At 39.7% G+C, this 23,459-nt stretch overlaps 1 protein-coding gene across 1 annotated transcript in view; it reads right to left on the bottom strand.

The window, feature by feature from the left end:
- Window positions 1-23,459, bottom strand: part of ARID5B (AT-rich interaction domain 5B) — a 117,712-nt gene that overhangs the window by 54,082 nt on the left and 40,171 nt on the right. Inside the window, 1 exon segment of the mRNA XM_032115755.1 lies at window positions 16,787-17,017. Within this exon segment, the coding sequence (XP_031971646.1) occupies window positions 16,787-17,017 (231 nt within the window).

The following is a 23,459-nucleotide window of genomic DNA, read 5'->3' as shown; positions in this document are numbered from 1 at the left end:
TTGGTGAAACACATTTTTCAAACTTGTTGACACAAAATTAACAATTACATACATCACTTAATTCTATAAGTGCCTATCTCTCAAAGTACCCATTAGGCAACCATGCCTAGTTCAGTTTTAATATACATGCAGGCTTTGCAGCACAGAGGGGATGTAACTATGCGAGCGCTGGCACAGTAAACCCTGAAATGGCAAGTGCTATTAAATTGAGATGCAATCACGTTGAAAGGGAAACATTAACAAACAGCAGACAATTGAGAAGAAAATACAGGGCGCTTGTGTTCTAATACATGTGCCTCAAAACCTTATGTAACTATTCATTGTCTAGTTCATCTGGCCAGGGGCCCAGTTTGCTCTATGGTATGCTATACTAATTTTATAATAATAAACTGTTATACAAGCTTTATGCAGTCATGCATATGAAGAGGTTGTGGAACACATTACATTTGATTATGTTTCTAGCAAAGACACCATCTTGAAATTAAACATAGCCTGGTAGAAGTTTAAAATACAAAAAAAACCCCAACCAAAACAAAAACCCCAAACAACAACAACAACAAAATCCAGAAAGAAAATAAAAGACAAATTAAAGGAAAAGGAAACAAATGTATGCGAACAAATCATTTAAAAAACCCAAACAAACAAAAAAATCCTTTCTAAAAGGCTCCTTTCCTCCCCTATCACCTCCACATTATGCATGACAGACGAATACCACTAATCCCATAATACAATGCAAGAATCTGCATGTTTCTGGACTATGCTCACTGGAAGACAAACAGTGATTTTTGGAAATGCATGGTTGTTTTTTTTTTTAAATACACCTTTTTTTTGTAAAAAAAAAGGAAAATGGTTTACAAAGCCCAAAGGAATGCATGAAATAGCTGGGGTTTAAAACCCCTTAATGTTATTTTTTGCTTTAGCATGAACCAACATGAAGCACTGAGATGCCTTAGTTAAGATTTATCCGTACCACAAAACATGTGTAGGATAGCAGTTGGAAAACTTGGGGATAAGAGACACAGGGCACAAAAACATATAGACTAAAAACCAGATGCGATTCAGAAAAGTCATTTCATATTCCGCATTTGTCTGTGGAATTGTCTGAGAATTTTCTGCTCTACATTATTTCCAGGTTTATCACAGCCGTTCAAAACTGGCTATATTTAGTCACTGACCAGTGCCAGAAAGCACTACCAGACTCTAGGATCATGGCATATTTTAAGTTTGATATCTCATCAACCATCAAGGCCAGAAATAAAATGCCTGTTATAATCAAAAAAAGCCTCAGACCTCCAAGATACATAAGGGATTTTTTTCAGCTAAGTCATGAGATATCCCAATTCAAAAATCACATTATTCTGATTACCATTGTGTGCCTGATACTTCCCGACCACCCCCTACATATTTTGATTTCAACATTTTAACATCTCATCTAAAAAAATCCCACTAAAGCTAGTGAAGCAATGTTTTATGTGGGGCCCCTGAGGCACTTCCACATGCAAATACCACCAACCACACACCAAAGGCAAAGAGTCGGCACTCAAGTGGCACTGAAGCCTATGGGTATAAGAGCAAACCCCAAAAAACTTTAGTGCCAGATTCTGATCTAAATCACAGCACTGTCAATTCAAAGTAATTGACTCCTGTGGATTTACATGAGTGGAAAGGAGATCCTAATCTTGTTCTTAACCTCTACCTTTGAAGTAGAGATGATCATAAATCCGGTTTTCCTATCCAACAGGAAAATGTCAGAATTTCATAACTTTCCTCAAATCGGGCAGGCAGTCAAAAATGTTCTGAGCAACACTAACAGGCTTTTTAATTTTAACGTGTCTAATGAAAAGAAAACAACTGGAAATACTTCTACAGATTAAGACTCTCATCTCAAATGGTTTTGACAAGACAGTGCATCTCACTGAATGTGGGCCACAAAGCCCTGTGCTTGAACAGCAAGTGTTGAGTTCCCTGAGCTGCTACAATGGTACAGCCACTGGGGAGACTGCGAAACAGCACCAAAACTCATCCAGAGAAAAGGATGGGTCCAGGACATGGCCACACTAGCACCAGCTGTGACAGCGTTGGCCCCGAGAGTATGTCAACCCATGATAAAACCTAGTCCTTCCAATCCTAGACTAAGCATTTCATTTCAACCTTTCTAATGAAAAAAAAGGAGGGAAAAAAAGACCAAAATCCAAAGAGACATATAGTGGCTGTGGGCTGTTACTGTGGAAAAGATTTCCATTTCATTTAAATGGCATCTTCCAGTGCTAAAAAAAGCATGAAGGACTTGACTCAGTTGTCTCAGAATGAGACAACCTTGTGTGAGGTAGAAGTTACGCCAGAATTAAAATGCAGCAAGAAGTGGGAATCAGGTGGCAATGCAAGAGAAGGGCTGGAGCCAAGCCCTACCAAGGGGTTTGCCTGCAGCTTATACCCATGGCCAAATGCTCTTACCAAAGGAAGCAGAAACCTCACCCATTCTCTAGCTGCAGGTGGAATGCAAGACAAGGTGGCAAAACTCTCTTCAGTCACTAAGGAGTTTTTATTGACTCTCTGTAACCTATTTTAACCATTGTTACCTTGCTTTGGTCTAGGCTTCTGAAAACCGCCAGCCAACTGCAGCCTCCTGCAACTGCATCTGGCTGCATGACCCACCTCCTCTCTGCCTTTGACTGACATGCCAATTGGAGCTTGTATTTGCTACTTTGAGACTGTCTGATTTTCATGGATCTGCATGCTTAGACCCAGTCAGCACAGCCCTGATGCCTTCTCCAGCTCACCTGAAATGGGAGCTGATGTTACTGCTCATTCATCTTGGCTTCTTTTGCTCTCCCGAATATTTCTGATGGTTGCTAGGCAACTATTGTTGAATACATGCATGAGGCATTAATTGTATGAGCACTTTAAAAGAGGAAAATTCTTTAAAACTGAGGACACTGCCATACCAAAAATAGGATATTTCCTTTATGAAGGGCAACACTCGTGGCTGGGAATGTTGAAGGCTGCAGTATGTCAGAGGCCAGATGAGTCATTCAGATTACTCACATGCAGCGCAGCACAAAAGCAGCATCTTAGCAGACCTGACTTTATAATAAAGTTTTATTTTAAATTAAGTGCTTCAGATCTAGTTTTATCTTCTGACTGCTGTCATTGGGATATCACAGTCCACATTTTCATGAAATTAATTGCGTTGGGTCCAGCTGCTGTTACGGTGTTTGAAGGCAGGGAGTGTATCCATTCAGTACCTTCTAAACCAAACATGGCTCCAGCAAGTACTCCTCTTTGCTACACTTCAAAGAGATACTGTAGTCTCACTGCTGATCCTGAGTGTACTGTGCTCCTTACCCATAAATGTGGACTTCATTTTATAGAGTCTTTTTTTCCAAAATACATTCCAATGTCATGATCAAGCTCTAAAGACAGTAAACACAGACTTCCATAAATTGACTTAAACTTCTAAACTAAGTAACTGCAAGGATTTGCAGCTAGGTAATTTTTTGAGGGGGGGTTGTTTTATAAAAACCCCATCTCTACCGTAACTAAACATTCACAATGTACATGTATTCATCTTAATTACAGGCTGCCTTTCAAAACAACCAGCACCAAAAACCCCCTGAAGAACCATCATTTTCTGGCAGATGAGTAGAACGATTATGGTTCATTGCAAAATCGGGATGCTATAAAAGAATGAGGGCAACTATATTACTAATTTTGAACATGGTATTCTGAGCTAAGAGCTGCTCAAGACCCTGGGAACAATCTTTTCCATTTTTCAAGCTTGTGCTCTACCTCTGTGGAAGTATGTAATGGGACACAGGCTCAACTCAGCAAAGCTCAGCTGAGGTTTGTAAGACTTGAAGGTGAAGGGACTTATTTCATCAGGGAAGTGAGAAGCAGAATCATCAACACCTACTTAAAGTAAACATGCCACCCCACAGCATAGAGCTGTTTTTCACTGGGAGTTCAACTTCTTCTACAGTTGCAAATCCAGAGTGAAACACAGGAGGGTGATGACAGAGCTGGAAGATCGCACAGTACCTCTCTTTTGAAGCAGCAGCACTGTCTGTGAATATCACCCATGTTAGGAGGATAACCACCATTAGTGTTTTCACATATTCTCTTACCCTTTCTGTGACCTGAAACTGGTGATTTCAAATAAATTCATTCTCTTCTACTATTCACTTGTTTCTAACACCTTCCTTTTAGTTAACATCCCTTTAAAGCTATTACAAGGCTAAGGTGACCAGAGATGTCTGTGAGGGACCCGTCGGGGAAGACTCATGAAGTAGGTACTGTAAGTCTGCAGATGATCTTGCACTGTGTTGCCACACATTTAAATGAGATGCTACTGAGTTACATTTTCCATACTTCACCTGAGGAGACAGCCCTTTGCAGAAATTACTAAAAGTGGCCTAAAATAGACCTAAAATTCTCCCTGAGCTGATCTCCCAAAGAGAGAACAGGCCAGGGATTGATCAGACCCCAGAGCAGAGGAGCACACTGCCTGGTCAGTGCTCTGAGGCAGGCAACTGCTCATGGTGGATGGGGGAAGGCAAGGAGAACCAGAGGACACAGGCTATCAACAGCCAGCAGTGTGGATCAGTGAAGACAGTCCCAACACACCAGCTTCCTCCATAATCCTGTTCCTCAGTCTCCCATCTACAGAACAGATGCAAAGCTCTGCCTTATCTAATTAAGAGTGCAAGAAAATCTTTGAAGGATTGTTTTATCATGTAATGGACACAAGATCCAGCACAATCTAGCCTCTACTGGCCTAGAGGCTATAAATTACATACATTAATAAAATTACAGTTTTTAAGGCCTGAAAGGAATTAGTAGGATATTAGTGCCTTGTTTACCTTCTGCAGATATTGCCTATACAGCAGAGTGACTACTGGATGAAGACAGTACCTCTTCCTTGAGTAAGGGTCATGTCTTTTGCAAAGCAGTCTTGATTTAAAGGATTCAAGTAATAAAGAATCTATGCTACTCCTAGCTAAGTTGTTCCTATGGTTAATTACCCCTCACTGCTAGGTAACTGTGCCTTAGTTTCAGCATTAATTTATCTGCTTCCACTTTGAAGCATGGGGTCCTGCTATGTGTCTGTTTGCAAAATAACACAGCCCTCTACTGCCACAGGTCTTCTCCTTATGGAAGTACTAACAGACTGTGATTGGGCCCCTTCTTAGTCTTCTCCTCTGTGAACTCAATGGAGTGACATTCTTCAGTCTTCCACTTAAAAGCAAGTTTTCTGTCCCATGAATTGCTTTTTGGGTCCTTCCTTAACCCTGTCCAGTATTTGCATATGCAAAGCACAGGCATCAGAATGAGGCACAAAGATAAAAGTAGGGAAAAACCTCCTCAATAAAACTTCCTGCTCTTCCATGTTCCTCTACAAGCCCATAATTCAGAATAATACATTTGAGTATTAGTAGTGCAGTTATTCCATGAAATTGTACCACCCTTTTTGCAGCAAGCCATCATCATTTGACTGACTAACCAAAAATGTTAGCTCTTAGGGGGTTGATAATGATTTCCTCCAGCATTAGAGGCAGGAGTAGTAACACCTCTCTATTTCTTCTCTCTATTCCCTGCTTATTAATCCAAGAACCAGGTTTGCTCTCCTACTCCAATCAACTGGTTATCTATCATTATCCCCAAGTAATTTATGCCATTAAGACCAACACAACAGCCCTGAGGCACACGGAAATGCTGCCAGATCACTGAAAGACCAAGATTCACCTGTATCTAATAATGAGGCCCAAACTTCAGCTGAAATGTAAACTATCACTGCTCCACTTGCCTTTAGCCCATCACGGACAATAAATTAACTAAAAAAAAAAATCACAAAGAAGTCATAATTGCCAATGATAACCCCACAAAAACCCCAACACTACTTCTTTTACTAAAATTTGCCTTCACTTTCAGGACTTAGGCATAAAAACAAGGTCCTAGAAAGAAACTACCAGCATCCACTGGCTATAGACACAAGGAAAAAGGGTTTGCTGAGGTCTCTTAAGCTATTTGTGTAAATGATAAACTAATTGTCTGTGATCTGTCTGATCAAGTTTACAAAGATGCTGACAGGTAATGTGAACTTAAACAGCACTAGTGTCAATAGACAGAAAAAGCCCTACTCTGGATCCCCCTTAATACCCTCACTTGATTTCAGAAAGAGAAAACTATAGCAAGAATTTTAATGACCTATTTTGCCTCTTCTGCAATTTGATTTAAAAGCAAATTCACAAAAACCCAGCCACGTGGAATTTAAATTCTGCACAAGTCTCACCCACCAGCAATTACTACTGCAGTGTTTAAAATTTTAAAAGAAAACAAACCCAAACCTGAACAAAACACTATTTTTCAATTAATTTTCTTACTTTGATTTCTCTCCACATTGCATCATCTCCCAATTAATGTGATTTTGCTGAGTGTGCCAGTTTCTTAAAGACACAGCTATAAAATGTATGGACTAATTGTTGAGCAGAACTGAAGAGCTATTAAAACTGCAATAGTACAGCACTTCCAATGGTAGTCTATTATTTCTACATGATTGGTTTTGTACAGTCCAACTCATGCAGTGAAACTCTTAGATAAATTAACTCCTTCGTTTTGACATAAACATCAAAGGGAGAATTAAAGGAGAATGAACATTCTTTTCTGCTGCTATTTTAGACATACTGTTCATAACATCCACGCACGTTCCTGGAAAGTTACAAATTATTTAAATTGAGAAAGCCATTTGCTGTTTTATCAAGTCTGTAATACATAAAATTTGGCTCCAAAATTATCTCATTTTTCCATTTCATGTTTCCCTGTCATCTACATGGTAGAGCATGTTTACAGAACTTTGTAACTGTAATATATAATTCAGTCATTTCTAAACAGCACTGTAAGAGTAAGACTGAAATGTACACATTTTAAAGATTACTTAGTGAACACCAAACCCTTTCCCAGCTGTTTTAAATTTTGAATTTCCCAATAAATGAATAACATACTAAAAAAGCAAACAAGATCTGACATTATTTAGTCTAAGTTTCTAAAATGGCATAACATCTGTAGCTAAAAACAATTCTGAATAACTATATTTAACTAGAGCAGTATTCTATTATTCATAGCTCATTTTCCTTACAGACTAGGGGACTTAATGTGGTGTTCAAACATTTCAAACATTTCTTTTAATTGTTTAGTCCTTCCAAGAGCCCAACTGCTGCAAAAAGGGGGAAAATGTTCACTCATATCTTTTATATATATTCATGTGACCAACCCATGATCTCAGTTAAGTGCCACAACTGTTCATTAACACACATCACAGCCCCCCAGTCAGCACTTCGAGCTTTGAAACCATGCCAGAAGCAGGGGCTCAACAAATGGCACTTTGACCTTTTCACTTCTAACTTCAATCTTTATTAAAATCTCTCAGACGTCAGCTCTGTCTCTCTCTTTTACCATCTTTTATGGGCTCCCAAAATACCTAATATTCATTCATTAAACGGAAAAGTTTGTTACATTCTTACGTAATGATAGATTCCCCTTTCACATGCAATCGGCTTGTGAAATGCCTTTGATTGAAAAAGAGAACGAAACACCCCCTCCCCCTGCCAGACAACTCTAAATTCAGATTGCTCACTCATTTCCTGGGAAATCAAGCATGCTGCCTAATATTAAAAAATCTCATGGCATCCAGGCAAGTTTAGCTGCAGTTTATGTTCCCCTTATTAAATTTCACTTTAGCAACACACAAAATCCTCACCCTGCTCCTTGCTTGCTTTATCAGTTTCATGTTTGCATCTTCACTTCTTTGGCCCAAGCATTTATGGGGTGACAGAAACCGATTTTTTTTCCCCCAGCAGAGTTTCAGTTTCTTACAATAGAGTCACCAAAACGAGCAATCCCATGGAGGAAAATGCAACTGGAGACAAATAGAGGCTTTGATCATTTTTATGGTGCTCAAGCACAGATTTGGGTGGGGGGAGGGAAGAGGGAGGAAGAGAGAAATCATGATTTTTTTTTTCGTCTTTTTTTTACCAGTAATTAAATAATTATGCATTAAGAACAATAACAAAAAAAAGAACCACAGAAAAAGTTCTCATGAGTCATTTATGTGTTTTCATTCTTTGTGTAAACTTTCTGGCACACCCTATATGCTTCACTTCTTGCTTTAAATAAGTACTGGAAAATATGCATAGTATTTGGAACCAAGGGGAATGACATATCAATTCGAAGTTTGCTTTGTGCAAGTTTGCATTTTCCAAATTTGAAATGCAACTTCAAAGAAACCCAGAACTCACCTTCAACCTCTAACTTCTCCCCCCCTTCACCCACGGATTATGTAGAAGGTATAAACTATTCATTTAAGCGGCACAGTGAAGTATCATCATTAGGTGGCTTAGTTGCCCGGGATACTCCTATCAGCCTGACCAGTAGGGAACCTGGGAAGCATGAGCTCCAAAGGGGGGAAAAGTAAACAAAGTAATGAGTAACAGTTACAGCTCCTTAAAAATGCGTACATTAACCTCGGTATCAGGAAACTATTCGCTCTTTAGAGGCAGCACCTCTGATTGAAATAATGATAAATATTTTGGTAATTCCATCTCAAGCCAAAATGAAATTACCCAAGTGCACTCCCTGAGAACAAAGCTTTTTAGTATACCTTCGAATGAACTCAGGTAAGTTTACAAATGGCCTATACCTAAAAGACCATTAACTAAAATTACATTTGTTTTTATTGAAAGACAGCCTCAAGTGCTGACATGTAATATATGACATGTGATACATAATAATACTCTTAAACCAGTTCTGACATAATATCTCCCTAGGCATAATAACCACAAATGACTGCTTTAGTTAAGAACTAGCCAGAAGCAAAATAGATCCACGTAAAAGTAGCTTTAACCATAAATACCTCAACAATATTTTATGTCACTTTGTAAAAAAGTTAAAGGAGTCCCATAATAATTAACAACAAAAACTTCATGTTCTTTACTATTGTATGGTGGTTGTGAAAGGTTATTTCATAGTCCCGCAGCTGCCAATGCTGTAAATTATGCAGGCACCAAGAAGCATTAAGGAGAAATAATAGCAATTTAAACTAAGGCTGACGTAATTCATGATAAACAGTCATTGGAAAATATTACAATGTTGTCTTTTTTGAGTGGGTTTAATCAGAAGAATGTGACCATATTCTGACACAAACCACTTTTCCATTGTACGGGAATGGGGGCCCTTCCCTGGCCATAAAGGTCTCCCCTGCTCGCTGCCACTGCTGAGTCCCGACACCTCAGGGATGCTGCTCATGATGCTTGGAATGCCAGCAGGCCCAAAGTTCTGAGACACAGCTTCAGAGTCTGAGTGGGCCTGGTGGTCCAAGGGAGGCACTGAAACCAGGGGAACAGTCAAACAAGGATGCACTAACGAAGGCATATGAGACAAAAGAGATGGCTCCAGATGAGACTATCTGTGATGGACACGGCTCACAAATATGGTGAACACAGCATCACTTACTTTTTGCTATGATCACAAAACATGATTTTGATAGCTGAATTGTAAAACCAGCCATCAAGTGGAAATCTTATACAGGAAGAATTAGTAATGTACACCTACAATCATTTATTGAATGGACACCAATAAACGTGTGTGTAATAGATGACAAAACGCAGGCAATGGGTTACATTTATCAGGCAAAGAGCAGCTCACTCACAAACCCCTCGTTTGCTGGAACTACACATTAATTCTCTGCTGAACTCTGCCTGGTAAAACACTTAAACCCCACAATACCCTCACAGAATCACTAAGCTAGAAAATAAAAAGAAGTTGTGGGCACATCCAGGCCCTTGAGTCTGCCACAGGCACTCTCAGGAGTGAGGATCTCTCACCTCCTGTCCAGTGAGAGCCCCAAAGCCAGGGCTTTCCCAGCCCAGGCCATACTGGGCACCCCATGGTTCACAGCCCTGATGCTTCTCAAGCAGCTGGGTCACAGCCCCATGCAGTCACTGCAAGCACATGGCATAAGCCCCCTCTCTCCCAGGCTGCTACCCAATGGCACCTGAAGAAGTAAGGAGCCACACCCAATTCCCAAGAACCCTGCCATGGGGAGCAGCTGTCTCGAAGTGACACCGGCAGCTGCCACAGGCCTCTCGGCAGCTCCCCTGCTCTGTGTAGGGCTGACAGCCACCACCAGCCCCGGCTGAGAAGGGACGCTGAGGGGCCTGAGGGAATGGACAGAAGCAGCTTTTCAGGCAGTACCTGCCCCTCCACTCAGCATCTGCTGCCTTCCTAAGGGCAGCAGGAACATGCAACCCAAATAAAATCAGTGTTCTCCATTAAGGAGTTTTGATTATATAGTGAAAAATAATCTCAGTATTTATCCTGGTTACAACTATGGTTGCAAGTGAAAATGCACTAAAAAACATAAAAAGCAGTAGAAGCTAACAGAATTTGTTTCTACTGAAGTTCTTGCAGACAGGAAGGTATTTTATCTTACTTTACTACACATTACTTATGTTCACTTAACAGCTTGCTGTTAACATTGGGTGAGATTCTGTCTCTGGTTAACTGGTGAAAATCTTGAGTAACAGCCACAGAAGTGGATCGAGTTATGTTGGATTTACGCCACTAAGAAAAGCAGAATGTGACCCCTTATCAGTGCCTTTTTGCTTTGAGTATACAAATATTTTATGCATTTCAATGAGTGACAGAATGCAAAACTTGCAAATATTTATTTTTAGATGTATGGGGAAAAAGCAATTAGAGCTAAAAATGTTAAGAATGAAGAAATCACTTAACAGAAGCAATTATGTTGGGCACATAAACAGCTCTGCCTTCAGACATTTTATTCAAATGCTGCAGAGCACACTAGAAAATATCAATTGTTTAAAAAAAAATTCCAAGTATTTTTTCACAACTGAAAAATCAATCATTATAAACAACATCTGGGGATCATTAATATCTTGCTCTGCAGTTGAATTAACAAAATACGAAAGAAATCTGACCAGAATCCAGAACATTTCCAGATTTGCTTTTTCAAGCTAAAAGCTTATGTTTGCAGAGGTGCGGTGGGAGGGAAGAGGAAATGTACATTTATCTATATTGTATATAGCACTATTATGCATTAATCACTACTTCCCCTCCAGCTATGTCCTGTTTTTGTTTTGGGAGACCTAAAATTTGAAATATTTAGCTAAGCCACCCTGCCCAGGACCTTGGAAAACATTTGCATATTTTTCAGACTGTTGGAGATGCCACTGTAAAGCTCCATCTAAGGAGCTTCCAGTATCCATGCTAATAAAAAGTCTCCATACTCCTCCTATTGCAGTTCTAAATGTTTTAAACATTCCAGTCTTTGCAGAGTAGCACTAACACCAATTCCACTCTAATATCATATTTGTTAATATTAAAACAAAGAAGCCTGAAGCATCTATATGGAAACTTCAGGTTTTTCTGAATTTCACTAATATAAATTATCCTGCAGGTAGCTAAAAGAAACAACAGCAAAAATGCTGATACTTTACATCAGCTGAAAAAACTTTAAAAAAACACCTAGTCAGCCCAAGTACAATTTTTGTACTAGAGCTAGTTTAAAAAGAAAAGCCAACTTTGACTCTTTGACTCACGCAAATAAAGTAAGTCATCAACAGGAAAACTGTATTTCATTTAGACTGGAAACATTCTTCCATCCTTTCTTTTGTTTGCTTTAAAGACTCATTCTCTGCCAAGGTTTTATTTTGTTACGTTTTTCCCTCAAACAACTGATTTTATCTGAGTCACAAACTTCTGTAAACTAAGATGCATAATGAGAGCAAAGACCAAATTTCAGCTACACCAGGACTAATGGTAGCACTCTATACCCTGAAGTCACCAGCCTCCATGCCACAGAATTTGTCTGGCACATGACCCATCCCTAAAAAGTCCTTTCACCTTCATAATGCTGCTCTTCCATGGCTTCCCTGGCCAATGACAAGACGGAGGGTAAGCCCTGAAATTGTTGGCTCAGAAACTCCAGCAGCTGGCAGGACTGGTAAGTCACTCCTCATTCGCAACCACTCCCTGCCAGCCCTGGAAGTGAGACAAACTGCCTTCTTCATTGTTTTATAGGGAGAGATGAGTTGTTGAAGGTTTTGAGGTTTGCATTTTAATGGAGATAACTTTTCCCCTAGCAAGCAATATATTGTTAAGTTTGGTTTGGGGGATGGGGAGAGGAGATAAGTGGGGCCTGCAATGCCCTTTTGCACACGGTGTTTTTTCAATGAGCAGTTTCCCTCTGCATTGCTCATGTTATGGCCAAACGAAGATGGTTAATTTTTCAGAGCAAAAACTGTATTTATACCACAGTAGTTTGTAGTTCTCTCACTTTTTGGTATGAAATGTTTCATTAAAAAATTGGGTTTTACATGCAAACCCAAAAACTTTTAAACTTCTTTTGGGGTTGAACATGTGTTTATAGTACTCCAGGGACCAAAGAGATTGTTTAATGCCATATTGAACCCAGCGTGCTATAAAAATAATCCAGAATGATTTAAAATTTACCAAATTGATTTTTAAAATTGACAAGAAATAAGGTATTCAGTTTTCTCTCACACTCCTGTTTATAGAAAGAGCAAGCCCATCCTCACAGAATGAAAGACAGCCTTTGGATTCATCTTTAGCAGGCAGGATGTATAATATTTTTCATGACAAATCCTTCTGTGTGAGATTTTCACCTGGTGAGGCTGATGGAGCTGAAACCCACCATCACTCACACCACAGCTGGATCCCAGCTCATTGATGCACCCTGGAAGCCACTCTGTGCCATGGAGCTGGCACACTGAAGCCTGGCAACTGAAGTCACCTTTCTTGGACAAGCACATACAGAGGACATGTGCTGCTCTAGCAACAAGCGCGCACTGATTTATGCCCAGTGACCTTCAGATACACCTTCTGAACACTCACAGGCAGCTTTGCCTCCAGCTAGATCATTCTGGTCTATAATGAAAATTATTAGGAACCTAATTTTTTCATTCCTTCTCTCTTGCAGCACATATGACCACACAGCAGATGCCAGTAAATGATATGCATTTACAAAAGTTATTCAGTAACAGTAACCCCAGAGGCTGATAAATCAAAAAGATTTTGAAAAATGTCTCGAGTTGAAGAGAAATGAATTGTTCATTTTCATTGCTCATGTTCATTTCATTATCCACCTGGACTGCTTCATGCTGGTGAGGACCTCTAATTGCTCTTATTTCAGGAGAGGAATACATGTGCAGTCTGACTGTGGTCATGGCCAGAACTTTGGCTATCAAGACATCCAAGCATGGTTTATGTCTTCTGCTTTCTGAACAGAAGCAAGCTTTTGAGCCTATTTGCATTCTGGAGGGGAACCCTCCAAGGCAGTTGGATTAACTAATCAGTAGTTATATTAACAAGAATGGGAGCAGGAGGCTTCCCACTCACAGCAGTCTTTCCTCTGCAAATGGAGAGCAAGTCCTTCCCTGGCAGGCTGCAAAGAAATACATGCAAATGTTTGAGCCTTCCAGCTGCTGGGCCCATTCCTCAGCAGCCCACTTCTCCAGCAGCCTCCTAGATGGGATGCTGTCCCACTGAACCAAGCCAGAGGAGAATCAGAAAAGGACTGTGAAAGAAAACTGGTCCTAAATATTCCTGCCTAAACCACTCGGGCACATGCCATACAGCAGCGGACAGGCACGGCAGAGGCAAGCACAGGTAGCCACGGTGTTGGTAGCACCTGTGGCAGCCTGAGCTGGAGCTGGAGGGGAAGCTTAGCACAGCCTGAGCCTCACAGAAGCTCTATGGAAACACGGAACATCCACACAGGACTGCCCAAAGCCTCATCACATCCCTTCCAGCCCTACCTGTGGGAGCTCACAGACAGCATCTACATACATCTTCTGCTTTAAGAAGTCCCACACCAAAACAACATTATTTATTGTCAACAAAACTTAATTCTTCTTCTTCATTTCCTGCTTTATCTATTTTTGTTAAACCCTGCAGAAGAGGGAAAAATAGGCAAGGAGTATGAGGAGAAGTCAGAGCTCAAGAAAACTTTTTTTTTTTTGTTATAAATCTACAATGAAAGTAGAGAGAATATTTCCAGGAAAAACATTTCTATTAAAACTGCCTAACAAGGACAACAGCTTACATGCTGGGGGCTCTTTGTAAAGGTGTTTCTGGTGTCTCATCTGTGACATGCTGTATCTGTTGCACAATACTTCAACATACAGAGAATGTGTAGGACTTGCCTCAAAAGCAATGCTTCTGAAGACTTGGCATCCACAGCAGAAACCAATGCTTCCCACATAAAGACATCAGCAGAATGTATTTCTCAACTTTCATATGTGCTTAAGAGTTAGGAGAATTTCAGGTAAAAATGGTGAAATACGCACTCCTATCTTGTTCCTTCTGCACACTTATTTCATTTGCTAGGTAAGAGAGAGCCAAAACCTTCAAACGAAATGTGTCTGGATCTCCTTACAGACAACTTTTCAGAATTTTAGTCACATTTCTGTAATCTGGTATCCCCTCAGATTTGACTGATAAATGCCAGTGCCTTAGAGTAATCTATTTATCTACTGTACCACCCTGCCTCTGTTTAGCTTTAGCAGTCATCACTCTCCACATGTGACATCAATCTACATGATATCAATGTAAACTGTTTGTATAATGAAGTGTTGTACATTTTATTGTCCTGCCAGCAAAGAAAAGGATAAACTAGTACTTTGCCTGTTGTCTTCAACAAAGGTAGTATAATTGACACCATACATTTTGCAGTACAGATATGGAACCATACACTGGCCAGTTTTTTCTTCTTAAGACAGCAGGGCTCACAAGTTTTACATCATTATTTTCATAAGAAATACTTTTAAACAGTGGTTTTTTGGGATTTTTTGGTGGCTCTTTTTTTTAATAGGAATTAAAAAAATCTGCTTCTTAAATCAAACTAAATTTTAAGTACACATTATTAATTTCTATGGCTAAGATTTCTGTGGCTCTGGCTTGATAATGAGATAATTGCCTTGCAAAGGTCAAGAGAATGGCACAGTTTGCTTTCAGAGGCTGAACAAAGCACTCACTATGGTTCACTAAGCGTAGTTTCTGCATCACTCCACATCTCTCTGATTCATCTATTACTAATATTCCATGATACACTTACATTATGGATCCAACTATTTCAACAAACCTGTAATCAAGGAATGACCCTGAATAAAATACTCCACAGAAAGCAGATGGTAGGCTCATCAAACGCCTTCAAGCCTAAAATAACCTTTCCCATATAAAAAGGAGAGTCAATTAAAACTGAACTTTATATTCTGAGCTTGAGCTCAGAGTAAATAAAAACCAACATGATACTATTGTGTGTGTTATTGGACCAAACTTCCAGGGCATTTCATTCATTTTTTTAACCACCCCCACTCCTAAGAGCAACCAACACTTTTATTCATAGTTCATTCAAAGCCTGTAATGTTTTGTGTGAGTGTGAGCAGACTTGACAGTTTGGGCCTGATTCTGAAAAATCTTGACAGCACAAAACTAAAACTATTCCCAGCAGTCATGTGCTCCAGTGACAACACCATGTGAGGATCTTGTCTGCCGTTGGGAATGGAGTGGCAGAGCAGCAGAGGAGCACTACCTTACAAAATGCCCCAATGCCACCAGATAAGTCAGGGTTTCTCTGCTGACACAATGCTTGAGCTGGGCACCAAGCTCAAAGCCAGGGTGCTCAAGTTCAGAAAAACAGGTAGATGACTCTCCCATCAGAAACATTATTAAAGCCCTTCCCACTCACTCTCATTACATGTTCGAGCGCATCAGCAGAATTTTTTTCTCTAAGAGACCACAGGAGCTTCCTTGCAGAGATGTGGGGGTCTTGCAAGCAAAGGTGTACCCACCACCATGCAGACTCTTCAAGTACTAGCCACAGAACTCATCCATCTGGTGATACGGGGATAAAACTTAATTCTGTACACTGCTAAAGAAACTGCACCGGACCCATTACTGGAGTTACTCTGGGTGTCTACACAACATGCATTTTGCCACACATTCAAAGCACATCTGCTGTCCTGGGGATGATGTGACACCAAGAAAACCCAGTGTGAAATCACCTGGTTGCTATCAGGTGTCAAATCTTGCCATTCTCTCCCCCAGCTGTAAGGGGCTGCATAGTCCTTTAGAGCTGCAGAATATTCTCTATGCCTTTTGAATTAAGAGACCACCTCCCAGAAGTACCTCTGCACTCACAAAATCAAGCTTCTAGCACTGGCAAAGCCCATGCTGAACAAGCCTACATTCCAAGATGACCAGAAACACGCCACCTACAGCTGACCCTCGTACAGGGCCCTGGGAGCACGGCTGCCGAGTGCTCTGCAACAGCAATGGTGTGTGCCAGGACTCTAGCCTGTTTTGCATTTTTTAGCATATTGCACCAACAACGACTTTAAAAAACTCACACACGCTGTAAAGCTTCTGGAAGACAGACTACAGGCGAATGACTAAGGTAGATGAACTTCAAACCCAGGCAAGGTATCGTTTCACTCAGACCAAGTCACTGTGCTACACTCTACCTGTGTAACATTATCTTTGATTGTGAGCTCAAGTTGCAATCCTGAGATCACCAGTGGCTAGAAGCCTTCAGTCTCAGAGAAGAAAGAGCATATTTGGTACTTAACATTTCAATCATAAATAGCATAGGTTCACTTCAAAGGAAGTTTTCCCTTTGGAAATCAGTGGACACTTAAAAGAAGAAAAATGTCTTTAACTGTGAGAAAAAGAAAATAGCTGTAATGGGACTTACCAAACTCATCACATATACTTTCATTTTCTATTAGGGTAGGATGATCAAATGTATCCCGACAATAGAAGATCTGGGGGTTCTTGCTTGTTACTGCAATGCCTCCAAGGGCTAAAACAAACTGGTCTGTTAGTATTGAAGAGGGTTTGTCCTGAACGCGCTTTAGCATGGAACGGTATCGACAGTACTGTGGGTAGCTGAGAATTAAAAGGTTTGAATCTTCATCATCCTCACCTGGAAAAACAGAAAAAAAAATACTTTTAGTATATCAGAAAAGTACAAACAAGAGCTGTAACTCAAGTACTTCAGAAAACCCGTAAGTTCAGCCTTTTCTCAAGACACAACTTTTATAGCACAGTGGGTCTGGAAAGAAAGGTTAAAAACAGAAATTAAAGAAAGTTTATTAAAATAGCTTATTTTCTGCCTTTCTGTTCAGTTCTCCTATGCTTACTCACAAGGACTACCTGGATGAGCAAGAAAACACTTCTCTGCAGAAGCTGGCCAAGTGCCCGAATCAGTGTTCTCCATACTTTGCCAACTTGGCTGCTTCGATAGAAATATTATCTGCAATTTTTATTCAGTTCCCCATATAGCTTTACTGCACGCATGTTTACATCAGCTAACATATTTTAAAAATAATAATATACAAGCCTCAGAGCATACAGCTACTAACTCTCCTTTGAAGTATCTGATATTGGCAACTCCTGAAGGACCCCTCGGCCAGGGAGGTGGGCTGATCTGACCTGGCCGTTGCTTCTAAACTCCAACTGGTGGGAGCAACTTTCTTCACATTAACTGCAAATGCAGTAGGACTCAATAAAACTCCTACAGAGCACAACAGGCAAATGAATTTTCAAACAGCTTGTGCTGCTGGGCTCAAAATATAAAGCAATCTAGAGCTCAAAGCTTTCCATTCCTCCATGGCTTAGATGATATTACATAGAAAGGTGGCAGATTTCAAAATATCATAATGAAGTGTTGTCATACAACCAGAAGGAAACGTAAAAGAAAAAAAAACCTCAACCAGGGATGCAAACATGAGAAGTTACTCATTTGCAGGTATGCAGCCAGTACTTAACAGCACTTCTTTTTATTCTCATTTATCTCCTCAGGTACATAACCAAACATGGCTTTCCAGGCATGCCAATGAAGACAAAGCAACAGCATTCACTTTATGTTTTCTGCTGTACTCTGATTACTGAATAACTCCGCTATTTCTTCTGCCAGAGACAAAAGGTCTACTATTTAATCCCATTATCAATACTGAAATCATCATTCTTGCTCCTAGAGTAAAAACCACTTCAGACATTGAAAGAAATGGCAGATCAGTTCTTCCCAACTAAATACAATGGCACAACTCATCTGGATTCAAGTGAGGCAATGGAAATGTTGACACATAAAAGGCTAAATTTTAAGAAGTCTCTGGAAGCAGATATATCACCTAGAATGTCATCACTGCAGATGAATGCAATTCTGTAAAAAAAAAAATCAACACAGCAGACAGACTTGCAAAGTACTGTCTTTACTGCTACAGCTCCTGAAAGTCATCACTGTTAAAAACTCTAGAACTCTCACCACTATCCTGACATAGGTAAGCAGATAAAACAATTTATGTTTAAAAAAAAAGAAAAAAAAAAAAAAAAGAAAAACCAAGTAAGAGTAATACATTTTGGTAAACAGCACTGCCATTACTTTTCTAAGAAAATAAAATTGATGGCCCTAAAACCTCTTTTGGCCGATAAGGATGTAGTCATGCTTTTCTTTGTTTCAACAAGTATCCCATAAGCCTGCACAACAGCACGATTGAGCCAATTGCTCCTGGGAATAAGGCTCTCTCTTCTTTATTTGAAAACTCTAAAAATCAGATCAGGAAAACTGTTCTAGGAATTAACAAGCACATGATCCGTCCTTTAGCTCCTTCGAGAGTTTCACGTATGCCTGCCTGACAGTTATTACTACTTTATACCTTTGTGTAGATAGCAGCGAGCTGAATCTGTCGATCTGACAGCACTTTTCTTATGCCAGGATGTGGTCAGCTTTTTAAACAGGGTGTATATAAATGTATGTCCCACGTGCCTTTGTAGTAAACCATTAGTTTCTAGACAAATGTGCTGTTAAGTCCCTGCGCAGAATTACACAAACTTTGTACCCCTGACAACTGACGACTTAACTCAAACCCCCTGGCATAAATTAAAACCAAGTAATTTTTTACAGGATCACTTCCATACATGCTTGTGCAATTCCAATGAGTACTTTATGATGCATTTGTTTCCTTTCCTTTTTCACTCCAGGTTCAATAGATACATCTACAAATGAACAAAGGCTGAATAAACTGAAAATTTGTTTAGTGAAAGACAAACACAGTGTTCCTGGAACAAAGATTTTTCCTCAACCACGCCCACGTGAGAAAAGAGAAATCAAAGCAGACCAATCCCTAATAAAATGCAAGCCCGAAAAAGAACTATTATTTGCTTCTATCAAAATCTAACACATGCCATTTAATGGTGGACTTAGTGAATACTGCAAGTATTTTTCAGAAATACGATCAGAAAGAGTTTAATCTTTCTTAGGAGAAGCAGAGCTCAAAATGTGGATCACATTCCATCAAAATGAAGAAAAACAACATGACTTCTAAAAACATACAACTGAGATATTAGGAAACCAAGACCCTGTATTTCTGAGTCTCTTTTTAGCTTCAACAGACAGAACATGGTAAAAGATAATACCTACAGTATTCTGCTTGTGAGGCTCAACTGAAATTACTCAAATCCTATGCTTATATCATAATTGTGTGGTTTAATAACCCCCTCCAACGTCAACTTTCCATTTATTTTTATATTTCAGGGCTGAAAACAGAGAAACTGTAATTAGGAAGCAAGGTTCCACCCCTGCCTTCCGAGCACTGCCTATATATGCATAGATGTAATCCAACAGTTCCCTTTGTGAGGGGTAAAGAGAGCTGGGATTTGGCACAGCCTGGCATTTATGTTGGATTACATGTTCTTCAAGTTGTCTTTGTAAGTAAAAGATGCATGAAATGCCAAACACAATGAATCTATGCAAGAACTGACTTTTTAAATCAGCACAACCATTTTTAATATGTAAGGCAAGACAATTAAATGCCCCAAAAGAAAAAAAAAAAGCCTGTTAAAAGCACGAATTCCTAACAAATCCATCTAGAGCCAGAACTATTTACAGAGAGAGCAGAGAAAAAAACAAACCTGCAACATGCTTTTTGTTTGCTTGTTTCAGAAACATCAGCGTATAATGTTATTGCTAACTGCCATAATCTACCCTCAACATCAGTAAGAATTTTTTTTCATTACAAAGACCTTCACACCAGGATTTTATAGAGCTTGATGGAAAAACTATGCATGTTCCTTCCTGTACCTAATTACTTCAACTGCAAAAGCTGCCAAGTATTTTGCCCTTTAGTTCTTTTAATCGTATTAGTGCAAATGCATTTGGATGCCAACAGAAACAAACATTTAAAGATTTTTGCTTAAAAGATTCCAAATATGTATGAGGCTGGTGCTATGAAAGCACACTCCACTTCTTCCCAGAAAGCACAGTTATTCCTGCAGAAGAAATACGAATTTGTGCCTCTTGTAAGACTAAATGTCTAGTTTCAACCCAATTTAAGTAAAATAATGTCAATATGAACTGCTCTCACAATGATTTATGCTACCTTCTGTTACTTTATTACATTAGACATTCCTTTCTCTAAGCTTTATACTTTTTGCCGTGCTCCTAGCAACCACATAAAGGCTGAGCACCAACTTTACATGCCTGGCACCCTTCCAGGCTCGACTGTTATTGATAATTATATTGAAGTTTCAATTTAATTGCTACTCTGTTGTGACACAGAATATTTTTTGTAATTAGGCTTTTCCCATTTTCTGTCCATTCATTTTTTGTATTACTGAAAATGACTTTTCCCCCCCCAAGAAAACACAAGCAGAACAATGACACAGATAAGGGTCTGTACATCTGTTACTATCATTAACAACTCGGTAATGTGAAGGGAAGAAAAAAAAATTAAAGGGAAAAAAAAAGGCGAATGTAATTTCTCAGAAGGTAAATTTCTTTCCAGTTTAAGTGCTCTTTTTCTTCTTACAGTTACTCAATGATTTCCTGTTCTAATTACATGACATTATACAGAAAGTAATTTTTAAAAAGGAAATGTACCAGCGCAGGAGGCTAAATAGAAACACTTACTTGGTATGGTTTGAAATTGTGAACTTTTACATCTCTTATCAATTCTCTGCTCTACCTTTGTGCAATATATTCTACCACACATCTACCATCTCTTCTGAGGCAGTTAACACAAATGTATACATCAAAGGGGAAACACACTCGCAGTTAAACTGCAGGCAAAGGAAAAAAAAGAAAAAAAAAAATCAATTTTTTCCTCCTCAATGTAGCTGGTAAGTTGGAGGCAAGCCAAGCCTCAGAGTGGAAAATATTAAAAAGTACAAAAAAAAAAGTAGAAAAAAAAAAGCAGGCTTGATTAAAAAGCGAGAGAAGAGATATTCAGTTCTAAATCTAAATGAATAAGCCACAAACTATTTCATAAAAACATACTGTGACGTAAATTACACATCAGTATTGCACTGTTGTGGTTATTTTGAGAAATGGCTTGTACTGTAAGTCAGCTGGTAAAACCCCACCCTTAATGATTTTGTAATTCTCCATACAGCAATCAACTGGAGCAGTCATGAAATTGCCAAGAAGGAAAACAGACAGAGCTGCAGAGAGTTTGTAATAAAAAGATAATGTACTTTTAACATAACAGAAGTAGAAGATTGGTTTTATTAACTAAAAAAACTACTTAAAAGGTCCCAGGCTTGCCATTTGTTTTGATAAATGTTGACACAGATCTTCATAAGATAAGCAATGGAGGTATCAGGGGAACCAGATAAAATGGGACAATGCTTTGGTGTGTGGGTAGCAAATTGAGCAAGGGAATTATCTGGAATATAGAGAGAAAATGAAGGAAGTTGCAGGGTTCTGTCCATCAGGTTTCTCTCCCGCACAGCGCCCTCACTCCTCTGCCTTCTTTCACAACCCTCAGTTACCTAAGGGGGTCTCCCAGAGGATTCACATATCATAATTAGATTATCATTGCTTGTATGCACGGCTTTGACCATTATCATCAGTATGCAGGAGATACAGAGGTAGTGGAGGATGCATCTGAATGTCTGGAGGAACTGGGAATGGCAAGGTTAGCAGTGCTGAATGAACATGGCTGTAACACCCGTGATGGGAGGTCTGACTACTGCAGGGCAGTGTGTTCTGGTGCCACTGACCTCCCAAGACCCTCCAGCTCTTAAAACCTAGTTCTCCCTCTCTTGTTCTTCTTCTCTGGCAATGACTTTCTACAGTATGGACATGAGAACACAGGTGTAGAGGAAGCAAAGATGTGTAGCTCACCCTTCAAAACCAGTATCTGCAGGTCAGACAGGCTCTACACAGCTCAGAGCTGCCTGTTCTAATAAAAACCCAAAGAGAGAGAGGACAGTTTTCAGCAGACAGAAATGAACTTACTACACTACCTAAAAACCCTGAATCTCTCAAAAGGTCCAAAAGCAACAGAAACAGAGGAACAATGAAAGAACAACCACAAGGAGGAATAAGAAACTGGGTCTTTATGACCTCAAAATTTTTAAGAGGAATCTTTAAGAGGAATGATGCAATGAGAACACCTTCCCATATCATAGTCCACTATAACCTGCCAAACACCTCCAAACTTCCAAGGTTACTGCAGGTGGCCAAGCAGCAATGACAGTCATCAGCTACACCTCTGGGTACTCCTTTGTGGGAAAGGACAGCTCTCCCAGTGAAATAACCCTCATGGGAGGATTATGCCTGGCTCCTGCCTGACCACTTCTAACACTGAATTCTTTGAACAGACACAGGACTAAGAACCACAGCAGGAATCCACACCGCACAGTAGGAATCTGCTGTGGACTACAAGCAATGGTTGAGGAGTTCAGGTAGCTGCATCATTGTCACAAGGCATGCTCTAGCACACCGATCCACTCTCTCTCCAGAGGTTAGGAAAGACTTCTCAAACACAGCTCTTCCAATCCACTCTGCCTTTTCATTCCCACGGTCTTTATTCACTCTAGTAAAGACACTTGGTGTGCCTCAGCTGGCTAATTAATCACAAGACCTAAAAATATTAATCTAAGAATCGTATTTCTCTCACAGATAAATGCAAATACAGTAATGATTTAGCCACATGAGATGGGACAGGAAATCTGTGGTTTCGGTTTTAAATAAATTTGGGCAAATTATTGACACAACAGGGATACTTCTTTGTTGGCAGGACCCATGCTACTCATCCTTGCTTTAAGAACCCCCCTCTATTTGAATGCTAATGCAATCAAGAACAAAGGCAACATGTTGCAGGATACGAACACAGTGATTACATTTATGTTTACCAGATAATGATGATGTTAACAAGTTGCCTGTAATTCTGACATGGACTTTTGCCTGTCTGATTCTGCTTTTAAATTGATCAAAAGGCAAAAGTCATTTCTGCCAATATTGAGACTAAAATATGCAGCCTTTCTGCATGTGTCAGATACTTCTCCCCTTTTAAGGAGGAGACCGACCTAATTCTCAAAATTTCGTGCCTCTTCCCCAGCCCTCCATTTTCTGTCACAGTGCC

This window comes from Corvus moneduloides, chromosome 8 (genome assembly GCF_009650955.1).
Source record: "Corvus moneduloides isolate bCorMon1 chromosome 8, bCorMon1.pri, whole genome shotgun sequence".
Lineage (NCBI taxonomy): Eukaryota > Metazoa > Chordata > Aves > Passeriformes > Corvidae > Corvus > Corvus moneduloides.
This window is presented reverse-complemented; position numbering and strand designations above follow the sequence as displayed.